Genomic DNA, 12,432 nt, shown 5'->3' with positions numbered 1-12,432 from the left:
CTTTTGTGCTAATAGAGCAAGTTCCGTAGACCGATCTTGTCGAAATCCAAATTGCGAAGATGTGATTATGTCATGCTTATTACAGAAGTTATTCATCCGGGACAAAATTACTTTTTCAAGCCCTTTCGAGAAAACAGGCAATACTGAAAATGGCCAATAGTTTCCAAACTCATTCTTATCACCGTTTTTGTAGACAACTGTTACCTTTGCAATCTGCATTTTCTGTCGAAACACACCATTTGCTAGATTGAATATATGGGTGAGACAGGGTGCTATTATGTCAAGGACATATTTTACAGGCTTAAGCTTAATACCATCGGCATCCCAACTTCCACTGTTATTTAATGTGACAAATATAGATACTACTTCATACTTCAGCCTCTCTTATACAACTTAAGAAACGAGTCTGACTACGGTACAGTTAATACAGTCCAAAGCCTGCACATCATAATAATTTCTCTTCAGGTCAACAAAAATGTAATTAAATGCATTTGCCAGCTTTTCACCAGAATAATCTTCATTTTGGTGGATAATTTTTATAACATGGGTTGGGTTGCTAGGCTTTAGTACCATATTTAACTTCTTCCATGTTACGCCTGTCCTGGATGTTGGATTAAAGAAGATATTATGATAACATTCATCTCTAGCAGCTGTCATATCTTTAGTTCATTTGTTACGTATGCTTTTGTATTCTTTAAAGAGATCAAAGTCTCATGTTTTCAGCAACTTGTACATCCTATCCTTTGCTAAAATTCTAGTAAGTATAGACTTAGCATTGTCACTTACTTATGGATCTTTTTGGAATGCCTGAGGTTCTTGTAAGGAAATGATGAATTATATAATCTTACAAAACAACTCGAGCACAGGTTTTATGCATGATCCGCTTCTGATTGTTCCAGGACATTACTCCAATTGAAACTGTTTATTGTGTGTCTGAAAAGTTCTAAATTTTTAAATGTTATTTCTTGAAAAAGAACATGTACGCTCTTAGGACATGTTTTGTTGTTGTCAACGTACAAGTATATGGCATTATGGTCGCTGACATAAGTGCGTATTACGCCGGCTTTGCAAGAAGGTGTATATCGCTTTGTTATAAATAGATCAAGGAGCGTCACAGATGTGGTGGTAATACAGGTAGGAGAGCTCATAACATTTTTACATCCAAAGGACTGAATGACCTGTTCCATTTCTCTTTTAGTTTGAGTATCAGCTAGCATGTTGATATTAAAGTCACTGCCAAATACAACACTGTACCTATTATCACCGACAAAGGCCAACAAAGATTCCAGGAAAACAAAGAAGATGCGAACATCGCCAGATGGGGATCGGTAAACAACAGAAATAATAGTTCTGCCCAGTATTATTGACAAAATTTCAGTCTGGGTGAATGCACGAGTAGGCCGTCGAGACTTCACATGAAAGGTGCTTCTTTACCAATATTGCCACACCTCCCCCATGGCTAACAGTTCTGTTTAGGTAAAAGTTACTCTATAAATTAAAGTTAAAGGTGTGTGAATTGTCAACATACCATGTTTCCATTAACATCACAAAATCAAATTGGGACTGGAATGCCACAAATAATGTTTCAAGTGGTGCACCTTATTTTTTGCGGACTGCACATTCAAGTGAAAAAACTAAGAAATTAGAGTATTCATTACCAGATAATTTCAAGACCTCTGAGGGCAAAACAGAATCTGCGTCAGCCATGGTCAAGTGGGGCCATGGTAGAAAGCAGGAGACCGAGGGATCTAGGCATCTTATCTAAGCCATTTTCATGGCGGATGACGATAGCGTTTTCACCGTCTTTCTGGCGGACATAGATGTTCCCATTTCGATGCCACAGTACTTGAAACCATGAATCAATGTGGCTTTTCACGTTCAATAGCAATGTCCAACTTCTTTTTGTCAGGTTCTCAAGGATGTGACCTTGCTCATTTAAAGTGTTCAGTTCTTTTCTTTAAGAAATTCTTCTTTCAACAATTGCCTTCCAAAACGAATGACAATCCCTGGCACCTTACACTTTAAAGCTGGCAGCCCGCGAATGGCGACGTCGTTATTGGTCAACTCCAAAACCTTGTTCTTTCTTGCTACTTCATTTACCTTTGACAGCAGGTTTTCGTTTTCCATTACCGGGATGCCATGAAACTCAAGATTAAGCTTCCTGCTCAGCCATTCTAGCTGGTCAACTTCCTTCATGATCTCCAGATGTATCACATTTTTTAGTTACTTTCAATTTTTTCAACACATTTCTTCAGCTCGCTTATTTCTTTGTCCTGCTACGCACGTTGTAAGATTGCTATTATGAAGGAACACATAGCAAAAGGAACGGGACAGAACAGAACCAACACACATGAGCGCACTGACTGTTCACAAGGCGCAGACTTTCTTGGCAGATTAGCTACAAAAGATGGCATACTTCCGAGTAATTAACCCCAACTCTGTGTTTAAACAATCTCTGGTACCACTCTGTCTTGGCAGAATACCAAATTTCCTGAATTCCATGCGGCAGCCGCAGTTTTCTCTTCGAAACGGCGCGCCGCCGCAAAGCATTCAATGCAGCTGAACGGGAGGATGGGATCAAACATGCCCCCGCTCGTGTCTTCATCCTGAAAGCGGCACTGGCCATCGAGGCAGCCTCTCTTCCTGTCCCCTCACCTCTTTCATTTCATTTCTCCACTCTGCCTGCTATCATTAACTGCCGCTGCCCCAGCTCAGGTGCTTCAGTATCGATGGCAGATGCCGGGGCAAGCAAAAATTTTTTCCTTCCTTTTTTTATTATTTAATAAAACCACTACTACTACATCGAGGCACCCTATTGCTTGGTTGCTTGGTGTGTCGTAGCGCCATCATGCGGCACCAACTGAAAACCTCGCTTGCAACATATGACGCTGGCCCAGCAGAAGGCGCGCGCGTAATACCGCAAGACCGCAGAAAAACCGCAGCGGATGCCAGCTCGGCCAAGACGCAAATTCAGATGGCGGACCATGCGCAGAATTCGCATTTCCACACGTAAAGAGACATAAGTGCAGCTCATAATTTTTTTATTACTCGGACGTTTTGCCCCTAGCTGGTATGGTGCGATATGTTAATTTTAAACCGAGTGTTCAGCAACTCTGGGTAATTGTGTTGACTCTGGATAAGTGTGCTGCGCGATCTACGTAGCGGCGACCCGCTGCAAAGGGCACAGCTATAGTATAGTGCCTAGAATATAGGATATTCTAGGCACTATAGCTATAGTGAACTAGAATACTGTACTAGTGGTGCGAATGGGAGGGCACAGGCGTGCTCTTTGGCACAGAAGTCACCACATGGCACCACTGCGGTCTTTTCTAGATGTTTGTCTGCGTCGTCGTAATGGTGGGGTGCATAATACGCCCCGAGTTAAGAAACCTACATGCCATTGGCTTCAACTAACTTCAACGTAACCTCCTAGGCACCTGTTTTTTACCCACCGTGCCCCTTTGAGCATTTTGGCGATGATGAAAAATCGCGGCGTTCTATGTCGTCTGCTACCGACAAACGGCAATGCGAAATGCTCATAGTTTTGCTGGTGGATGTAATTTGTTTAGATGCATCTCTTACTGATCTGATTTTGTTTACATGCGACTATTGTCAGCTACCCCAGTGATTCATCTGTGAGAGCACTGTATGAGTGATCTGCTTGTACGGAAACAACTTTTCCACTGTTCCTGAAGCAGTTCAACGGCCTCACAAATACATTTTATTCACAAAATTTTACCCACAATTAAAAATATTTGTAGTTTCCTATGACTCCCTTCTATGTACTTTTCATTCACTTCAAACAGCACAAAGGCTCCTAATCTTAGCTCAGATATCATGAAATAAAAATGGGTCATTACATAATGTGACAGGCATGAGTACTGCTCCTGTTTCATTTCTCAAAACGTACCAGTGTTGACTTGCAGCCTGGTTTATATCATTTGAAACTCGGTGCACACAAAGAAAGCATTTCATGATCAGAAGCACCCCGTAAATGTGCAATTCCAAGCACTTTGCAATAACTTGGTGTGTAGCTGTGTTTGCATTTTACATGCTTTACAAAAAGCATTCATTCTGAATATTACTCAACAGTGCTTAAGTTTTAACGTAGAGCAATGCAGTTTACCATACAGTTTTAAATACAGACTTTAAAGGGACGATGAATGGTACTAACTGAGGTTCAGAAAAGCTCACAAGCCATGAGTACATCAGTACTCCACCACTCGTCCCCACACCCCAAAAATGTTTAAGCTATCTTCGTTAACACCGACGATATCGGCGAATAAAAATGATGCTCTTCCTCTCCCCCCTCAACTTGTACATGCTGAGGCACCAGAAAAATTTTAAAAACAGGTCAGAACTGCACCCTGCTACACCTTATCTCGCTCATGTCACTTGGGCATGCCCAATGTGAAGGCTCGCCCAGATTGACCACCATGTCACCTTGGTAGGGGTGGCTAAAAACGCGTAGTGAGGTGTCAGCCTAACCGGCTGCAGGCAATTTTTAAAAATTTGTAAATTATAGGGTCCATGTGGGGCTTTCAAATTTGACTCGAATGCTCACAAAAGCAACTTGTACAGATTTTTTGCATTCAGTTGCCGTGGTGCCTCAGTGGTTATGGCGCTCGGCTGCTGACCCGAAAGACGCGGGTTCGATCCCGGCCACGGTGGTCGAATTTCAATGCAGGCGAAATTCTAGAGGCCCATCTACTGTGCGATGTTAGTGCACATTAAGGAATCCCAGGTAGTCAAAATTTCCGGAGCCATTCACTACGGCGTCCCTTGTAGCCTGAGTCGCTTTGGGACGTTAAACCACTATAAAAAAAAAATTGCACCCCAACATAACCATCAAGGTCATTTCAGGGTCCGTTTAAGAAATATACAAAGACTTCATCCATGCATAAGTTTGCCTGAAGACAGTAAAAGACAACAGCCATACGCAATAAAAATTCAGCATACTATAGTCGGATATAACTCAAGAAAAAAGCACCCTTTCCCCGTCAAAGGACACCCTTCCAGCCTATGGCGTCAGCTGATTCATATGAACCTGCTAGCATGACAATGCAGGGAGGTATCCCCGACCACGGAGGGAGGGGATTACCACCTTTCATTTTCCACTCCCTGCATTGTCATGCTAACAGCCTCATGAGAATCGGCCGATGCCATTGGCTGGAAGGGTGACCTTAGACAGGGAAAGGCCGCTTCGTTCTCGAGTTTTATCCGACTATAGACTGTCCAAGATGTGAAGAAACGTCACTTTTGTTTCTTCGTTATCCTTACAAAATTGTTAGATGCTGATAATTCCATGCTAAAAAAATTTTGCACAAGCCACTTCTCGCTTTCCTCCATGGGTGTTTCAGAGGTATACAGTTCCTTATTGCAAACAAATATATCATATTTTTGACTAACCTTTCACTATTTTTAATGAACAGCAGCCATATAACCAGTGTTAATTAAAAATTCCTAAATACAGTTGAACCTCGTTATAGCAAAGTGGAATGGGCCCCGCATTTTCTCAAGTATGGCCAACGCTTCGGTAGAGCGGTACGTGACTTTAACTGCAACTTCTGCATGCCAACGGGCTTACCTGCTACACTGTATACAGAGGACAACATAACTGGCGGTCAATGTGATGCAGTGTGTGTTATGGGAGCCTTCAACAAGTGCAACAAATGCCCATTTATTCTGCAGCTGGCATCGGCTTCAGTGCCTAGAAAACGGATCATGCCAGAATAATTTCGTAGAAGACAGAGAGAGACCTATTCAGAAAATTTAGCTCAGTCTTCTAGGTATTGATGCCATTACGAGCTGCAGTAAAAAAGGGTGTGCGGCTACGGTTTCGTCACAAGTACCTGTTTCAGTTGGAACGAGCACATGGGAGACAGCAGTTCCCCGCATCCTAGAATTGTCTTGCGGCAAATGCGTATGCCAGACAGAAGGCTTTGATGATGGCTACCTTCTGGCCAATGAAAATTGCTTTGCAGTTTCATTTTCCACCACTTGGCTTTGTGAAATCAATGGGATGTTGATACCGTCAAGCATGCCAAGTGCACTGTCAAACATTTTTAACCATGAGACCCTGCTATGAAAATGGAAATTAAACTGCACATGGATCCAGAGAAACACAGACCGCTGGCAGTGGGTGCAGCTAGGAGGTTGGAGAATGGAGTAACTTCAATTATGTTGGCAACTCGATCAAGGCACAGCATGGCATCGTTCAGTGGGCGCCGTATACCCAATTTTCAGCAAAGAAGGGAGCGCCAATGTCAAACCATGCTGACAAATTGTCCAGACAAACGATCCCTGCGTGCCCCACTTGAGGTGACAAGTTCGTGTTTTGTGTACTGCTTGGCAGAGCAGGTCATGCGCAGCGATTTCAATTTGCAATACCGAACTGGTAAATTTGGCACTGTTACAAATTGACATACTCAGTGCGAAATGGACAGTGGAGTTCACTGGAGGTTCATAATATCCTGTTCTTGCAGGAAAATTTTACTTCGTAAAAACGATAGTTAATGGTTTATGGGGTTTAACATCCCAAAGCGACTTAGGCTATGAGAGAGGCTGTAATGATGGGCTCCGGAAATTTCGACCTCCTGGGGTTCTTTAACAGGCACTGAAATCGCACAGTACACGGGCCTCTAGACTTTCGCCTCCATCGAAATTCGACCGCTGCAGCCAGGATCGAACCCGCGCCTTTCGGTCAACAGCTGAGTGCCGTAACCACTGAGCCACAGCGGTGGCTGTCTTCGTAAGAACGAGACATCAAATACATGTGCTTCTATAGAGAACCTGCGCTGCCCAATTGGCACTGTCATTGTTCAATTTGGCAACTAAAAACTGCAGCCATCAGCTGCTTGGACCATTACAAACGCGAAAGCACACTCTGAATGATTAGATGCCTGCGTTTTGTTGACAGCATTCAATGCCTAGCTTCTCTCGGCATAGCCCAGATAAGTGATGCACAGCATGTGTGGCTTCGACACAACTTGGAAGCTCATGCTGATAAGCGGACAAAGGTGGCATGGAAATGCACTAGAAGTGCACCCAAAACTGCTTGCTCGTTTCGCTAAGCTCTGTGTTAAGGCGTTGCAACCGACACGGCAAACTTAAGCACAGGTTCCCTATGGAAGCTTCCAAGAGGGATGGCTATTCCTTTGTTGTATCCATTATTTCGTTATATCAAGTTTGACTATATTCCACAAATTACTACATTTCAAATTTGTGCACGAACCAGCACTTAAGGGAGGCTTTTTCTACAAATGGTCACAATAAAAGCGCATTTAACAAGTCTGATTCCAGGCGTAATGCTATTTGAAATATTACTACTACTACAAGCCACTATCAGATCAAACATTACTACAAGATTTACTAACTCTGCTAATATGTAGCACTGATTTTGAAGAGATGGACAACTGACCAAAGCATGTCATAGGATTAAGATGGAAATGAAAAGATCTTGCCTTATATTGCAAGAGTCCCGCACTGTATTATTGAAGAAAGGAGGATTTAACAATTTAAATTGTCACTGAAAATCGCATGAAACAAGCTGAAGCAACAACCTGCAGTGAAACCTAAACCTAACCATTATCATTGATTAGTAAAATCTTGCGTGTTAAGTTCAAGGAGTATTTTTTTTTCATGAAGTATTCGTCATATATTACAGGTTGCGCTCTCTGCAGAGCACCCTTTGATACTCCCTTTGCATCGCGATGAAGATCTCTGAGCTTTCTTTAATAAATGGTGCCACAGTATTCTGCATTTTTTGGTTGAATTGGCAACAATGGTCTATTAAAACTGTCATTAATGAGGCATACGTTTGCAGCACTGCAGCAGCTCTGAGTATGGAAAACCAAATGGAAGCTACGCTATATACTGAAACTGTAGAACTGCATGCGGGCGTCTGGGACTGCACTAGTTTTCAGTAGCTCCCTTTTGCCAGCATGCAATTATTACCGCGCTCCCGAATTTGTGGTTTCCAACATTGGGATGCATAAAAACAGTCACATCCACTGATCGAAAAATTCCTAGTACAAGTTTCTGCACAATTTCTAACAAAACCATTGCAGAAATGGACATCCTGGACATTACAGTTTTTCAGTGCACTTAAAAAAAAATGGAGTCCTTAACATTCAACTGTCAGTCCCTTTAAAATTCAATATGCTATTTTCTACACCTGCCTGTACCAACTTGTCAACTTGAAGATAAAATTAAAGCTTCACACTGCGACATTCCCTCTTCCAGACAACTTTCCCCACCAAATAAGTGTTATCATTGCTGGCTCTATGAATTCAGGACAGAAATTCAAAATTAACACAGAAAAAACAAAACTTCTATGGATGGAAGTTGAAAATTAAATGAAGAGTTGAAAAATGCTGTACCAGCAGCAGATAAAAGGCCACTTATTACTTACATTGCATAATGCTAAGGTTTGCATAAACACAAAGATGGCACCTGCCCTAGTAAATTTAACACAACTAGTAGTAAGCAACTTTATTTAGGACACAAATTAAGCGCCCATTAGTTAGGCGGCCTGTCGTATCAAGGCTATAGCACTTAATTTGTCATTGCTTTTCACAATGCCACATACATTGGTTGTTACTTTCTGATGGCACTGTGCATCCCAAAAATGTGCTTAGAAGACCTAACACATTTCTTTCAGTTTTTAATCATTTCACACAATGTACAGAGAAGATTCCATGAAAGTAATATATTACAGCAAGCCCTAACAACTATTGAATCAGAAAGAAAATGACTGCATGTATCAACTAGAACATGGACTGACAAACCAAACATAACATTACTTTTCAAGCGTACTTGTTTCTCAAAGGCATAGTCCACAGAAGTGTAATCAGTGCACAGGCTGTTACGTCAACCCCGAAAAACTCTGCATCCTGAAGCCACTCGTTTCTGGAAGGCAAACGAACTTCAATGCCAGTTTTCCCAGCAAATCATGCGGAGAATGTTCCGTCTGTGAATAAAAACATAAATTCCCTTGAGAAAGGAAATAGAACAAAATGTGTAAATCAAATAATGTTTATTTCAAAAATCAAAAACAAGTAAATATGCTATTTGTGCAAACAAACCATAGAAGCTGATGCTAAAAGCATACAAAACATTTTCCATGGTACTACCTGACGTTGAGTTTAGTCGTTCCTGGTAGCACAAGGAAGTAAAATATCCAAACACTTGTCTTCATAACCAAAAAGACCCTTTATCAGTAAGCACTAAACTTAGAAATGCAAGCTCCTGACAAAAAGACTGCACAGTGCATCACAGCATTTTCAGGCAACGCTTTATTTACCCATCCCTAATGTCCTTGGCATGTCCGCTGCTATAGATTCTGTCACCAAATTTTATATGTGAACAGAAGTACATAGTTTGCATTTTAGCAGTACAAATAAAACTGTACTACGATCATACTCGTGTAAATAAATTGTGTGTAAAGTTCACAAATGCAGCCAGTTTAAGAAGGTGCAAGTAACTGCAAGTAAGTTGCTGTTTCGAAATGAGGGGCTAACATGGAGAGGCACAGTATGCAAGAAAGTCTGGCTGCACAGGGAACCTTACATTTTTGACAGCAGTAGTCATAAAACTAAAACACTTTTTTTTTATACTGATTAATTGAAATGTTAAGTAAAATGTATCTTATGTATCACATCAGCCTTGCTATTATTAAAAAATTTACAATTTTTCACAAACCTTGAAAAGAGCCTTCTTCATGTGTTCAAAATTTCATCAAGTTTTACATCTTTAGATACAACGCATTAGAATGAAACTGCCATAGGATGTATACAAATGGCTAAAAAAAAAAAACATTCCAAACATTAGCACCAAGAGCACTAGCATTAACAACACATGCAGAATTAAACTGCCGTAGGATGTATACAAATGGCTATAAAAATAAAACAAACATTCCAAACATTAAAAGAAGCACCAAGACCACTAGCATTGACAAGCTGTAAAGGAAAGAAAGAACCTTGATAATTTTAAGCCATGAGGTAAGCTTAATGAGCTATTGAGGTGAAATTATGACTGTTCAAGAATGTGCGCAATGGCGTGTCTCTGTGAACTGAAATGCAGGGCAAAGAAGCTACAAGTGGGAAAGGCAGAAAAACTAATTACTAAAATAACTTGTAACAAACAAAAGAAAGGCAAGCCTCCCAGATCATATTTACAGAAATGTTCTTACATAGCTGCAGCGACTTGATAATGTACATAAATATATACCCTGTCAGGTGTATAGTATATCAATGTGTTAATCAAGTAGGTGTGTATTGTGCAATGGTATAGCCTTAAATATCAGGGCTAATTGCACGAGACCTTTTCTCAGGAAATACTGGCTATTTGAGGGAAGCTGGTTTGTTTGCCTCTATGGTAGGAGCAATGCAGATAGACTAACTCCAGATATAGAAGGAAGGGTAATGTTAGAGATGTGCGTGTCACAGGAACGCCTGAGGTGGCAAAACTTTCATTTAGCCTTTGAAGATGAAGGTAGAGATGGCTTTGCCTAAAGAACTTCATTTAATACCAAAGAACTGTACCTGTGTTCTGCATATAAATGAGGATTAATATTCTTTTTTTCTATGCTTATTTGTGCGCTAGAATTCTTACAAGCTAGAACAAGCAGAGTATTAATTTTTTCATAGTGATACTGAAGACCAGGCATGCTCAAGTTGGAGACCTATTAGAGTTCAGTAAACATGGCATACTGCAATGACACTAAATATGTGCAGCACAATATCGCAGCCATTACATACAGCTGAGAACATTTTGTATAAGTATGCAAATCATGTTCTAAAATTTTTGTAAATATGGCTGTTGAAGAATGAGTGCAACCAACAATAAGGTCCAATCATACACAGAAAATTACAGTACATCGATTTGCTGACCAAGAGAAAGTAATTAGCATCGTTATCTCCACCGGCTACGGTCTGGCAGATTGGCTTTGTCACCATCCATGATAAATCTTACCACACAAATACGTACAGCTTCCACCTGTTCCTCTACTGTCAATTCCTTAAATGGCTGCCAAACACTGCACCAAAAGCTCATGAGAAAAAAAAAAAAGGTGAGCAAACAGAGAGTAATTTTGTAAAGAAGATTTGCACATCACATGATGACTCACTGGTTTTTCACAGTTGGAAGAGTAGAAAATAGAAAAAGTCATCATTTAAACACAAGCTGCAAGATCTTTCATGGCTGTTGTGAAGTTGCATATCCCAACATGTGAAAGGTTTTCCAAATATTCAACAAGGCTAGTTAGTTGCCAGACAGCTTTTGTATCCAATACTGAGAGCAACATTCTCTTTTTTTTTTTTCTGGGTCTTGCAAGTGCATATTATTTCCAAATTTATTTGCTCTTGTCAGCTAGGCATGATAAAGAGTGCTTCTTTCAAGGGGTAACATGCAGTGAAATCTAGGTTCCCACTATTCTTACGCGTTTTAACTGCTTCATGTTCCCATTAACAGTGAAACATAATCACCTATTTCTGCAGAAAAAATAGGCTTAAATTTAAAATGAATAAAGCTTCACAGTCACGGTGGCTCTTTTGAAAGTCAAGATTAAACATTTTTTTATGCTTTGATTTTAATGGGCAAGCTGTTTTTACTGTTCAGTTAAGACAATCGTGATGTCATTTATTTATTTTGTTACTAGTCATTTCATGTATTTAATAACTTTGTTTTTAAAGCTCTGTCACAGCTATGCCAGTTTCACTAAGAAGCCTACCTCATTCCTTAAGAGAGACATGCTAACAATATGTATGTGCATTCAGCCCATTTATATCTCAGAATGATCTGACACAGACTCTACAAAGCACTATTAAGGCATAATGTCATCGGGATACATTTCTATAGACAGTGTGACATGCTCCATAAAACTATGTTGTGGACACAATCTATAATAATGCTCTGCTGCAATGAAAGCCATTTACGGGGCCCCCTCAGTAAGTACCAGTTGCATTCACGAAAATCTGACAAGAAGACTTGACTGTCTGGACAGCATTCTCTGGATGGCTCATATCAATTGTGTAGAGGCTGTGTTCAGTGCTTGTGCCCCAAAGATTTTGCTTGTAACCAAATGGCTGTGCTTGTGTCAATGCTACTAGTAATTATATTCCCTTCTGAAATTTACTCTGTCACGACGATTTCTCCTAAATGCACTGGATTGACTGTGGAAAATTGATTGTGAAAAGTAGAATGTGAAAAATGGAATGTTAAAAATGGAATGTGAAAAGTGATGGAATTTTTTTCTACCGGGTCGGTGTCATATTGTCAACACTTACTTTGTGGAATTTGCAAGAACTGCAGACATCAGGAATTAATTACACTCATTTTACACTAAAATTGTCAACAATTAATTCGTGTAATTCGCAAGACCTGTAGACATTAGGAACTAGTTACAGCTCATTCTATGCTCAAATTGTCAAC

The 12,432-nt window shown here is 40.4% G+C and overlaps 1 protein-coding gene across 6 annotated transcripts in view; it reads right to left on the bottom strand.

Moving 5' to 3' along the window:
• The window catches only part of Glut1 (Glucose transporter 1), a 56,671-nt gene that overhangs the window by 18,264 nt on the left and 25,975 nt on the right, over positions 1–12,432 (bottom strand). The window contains exons 15-16 of one of the 6 annotated variants that reach the window (XR_013311164.1): positions 9,703–9,802; positions 8,835–8,971 (exon numbers count right to left, since the gene is read on the bottom strand). The exons of 3 other annotated variants lie outside the window; for them this stretch is intronic. Coding sequence is in view for 2 of the 3 variants with exons in the window: in XM_077648945.1 (XP_077505071.1) it covers positions 9,768–9,802 (35 nt within the window). In the remaining variant the exon portion in view is untranslated. Of the gene's footprint in view, positions 1–8,816; positions 8,972–9,617; positions 9,803–12,432 lie in introns of those variants that run through there. 2 more of the 6 variants (XM_077648946.1, XM_077648945.1) reach the window with 2 other exon arrangements.

The sequence above is a fragment of the Amblyomma americanum genome, chromosome 1, assembly GCF_052857255.1.
Source record: "Amblyomma americanum isolate KBUSLIRL-KWMA chromosome 1, ASM5285725v1, whole genome shotgun sequence".
Lineage (NCBI taxonomy): Eukaryota > Metazoa > Arthropoda > Arachnida > Ixodida > Ixodidae > Amblyomma > Amblyomma americanum.
Note: the sequence above shows the minus strand (reverse complement) of the source record. Positions and strands in the feature narration are given on the sequence as shown.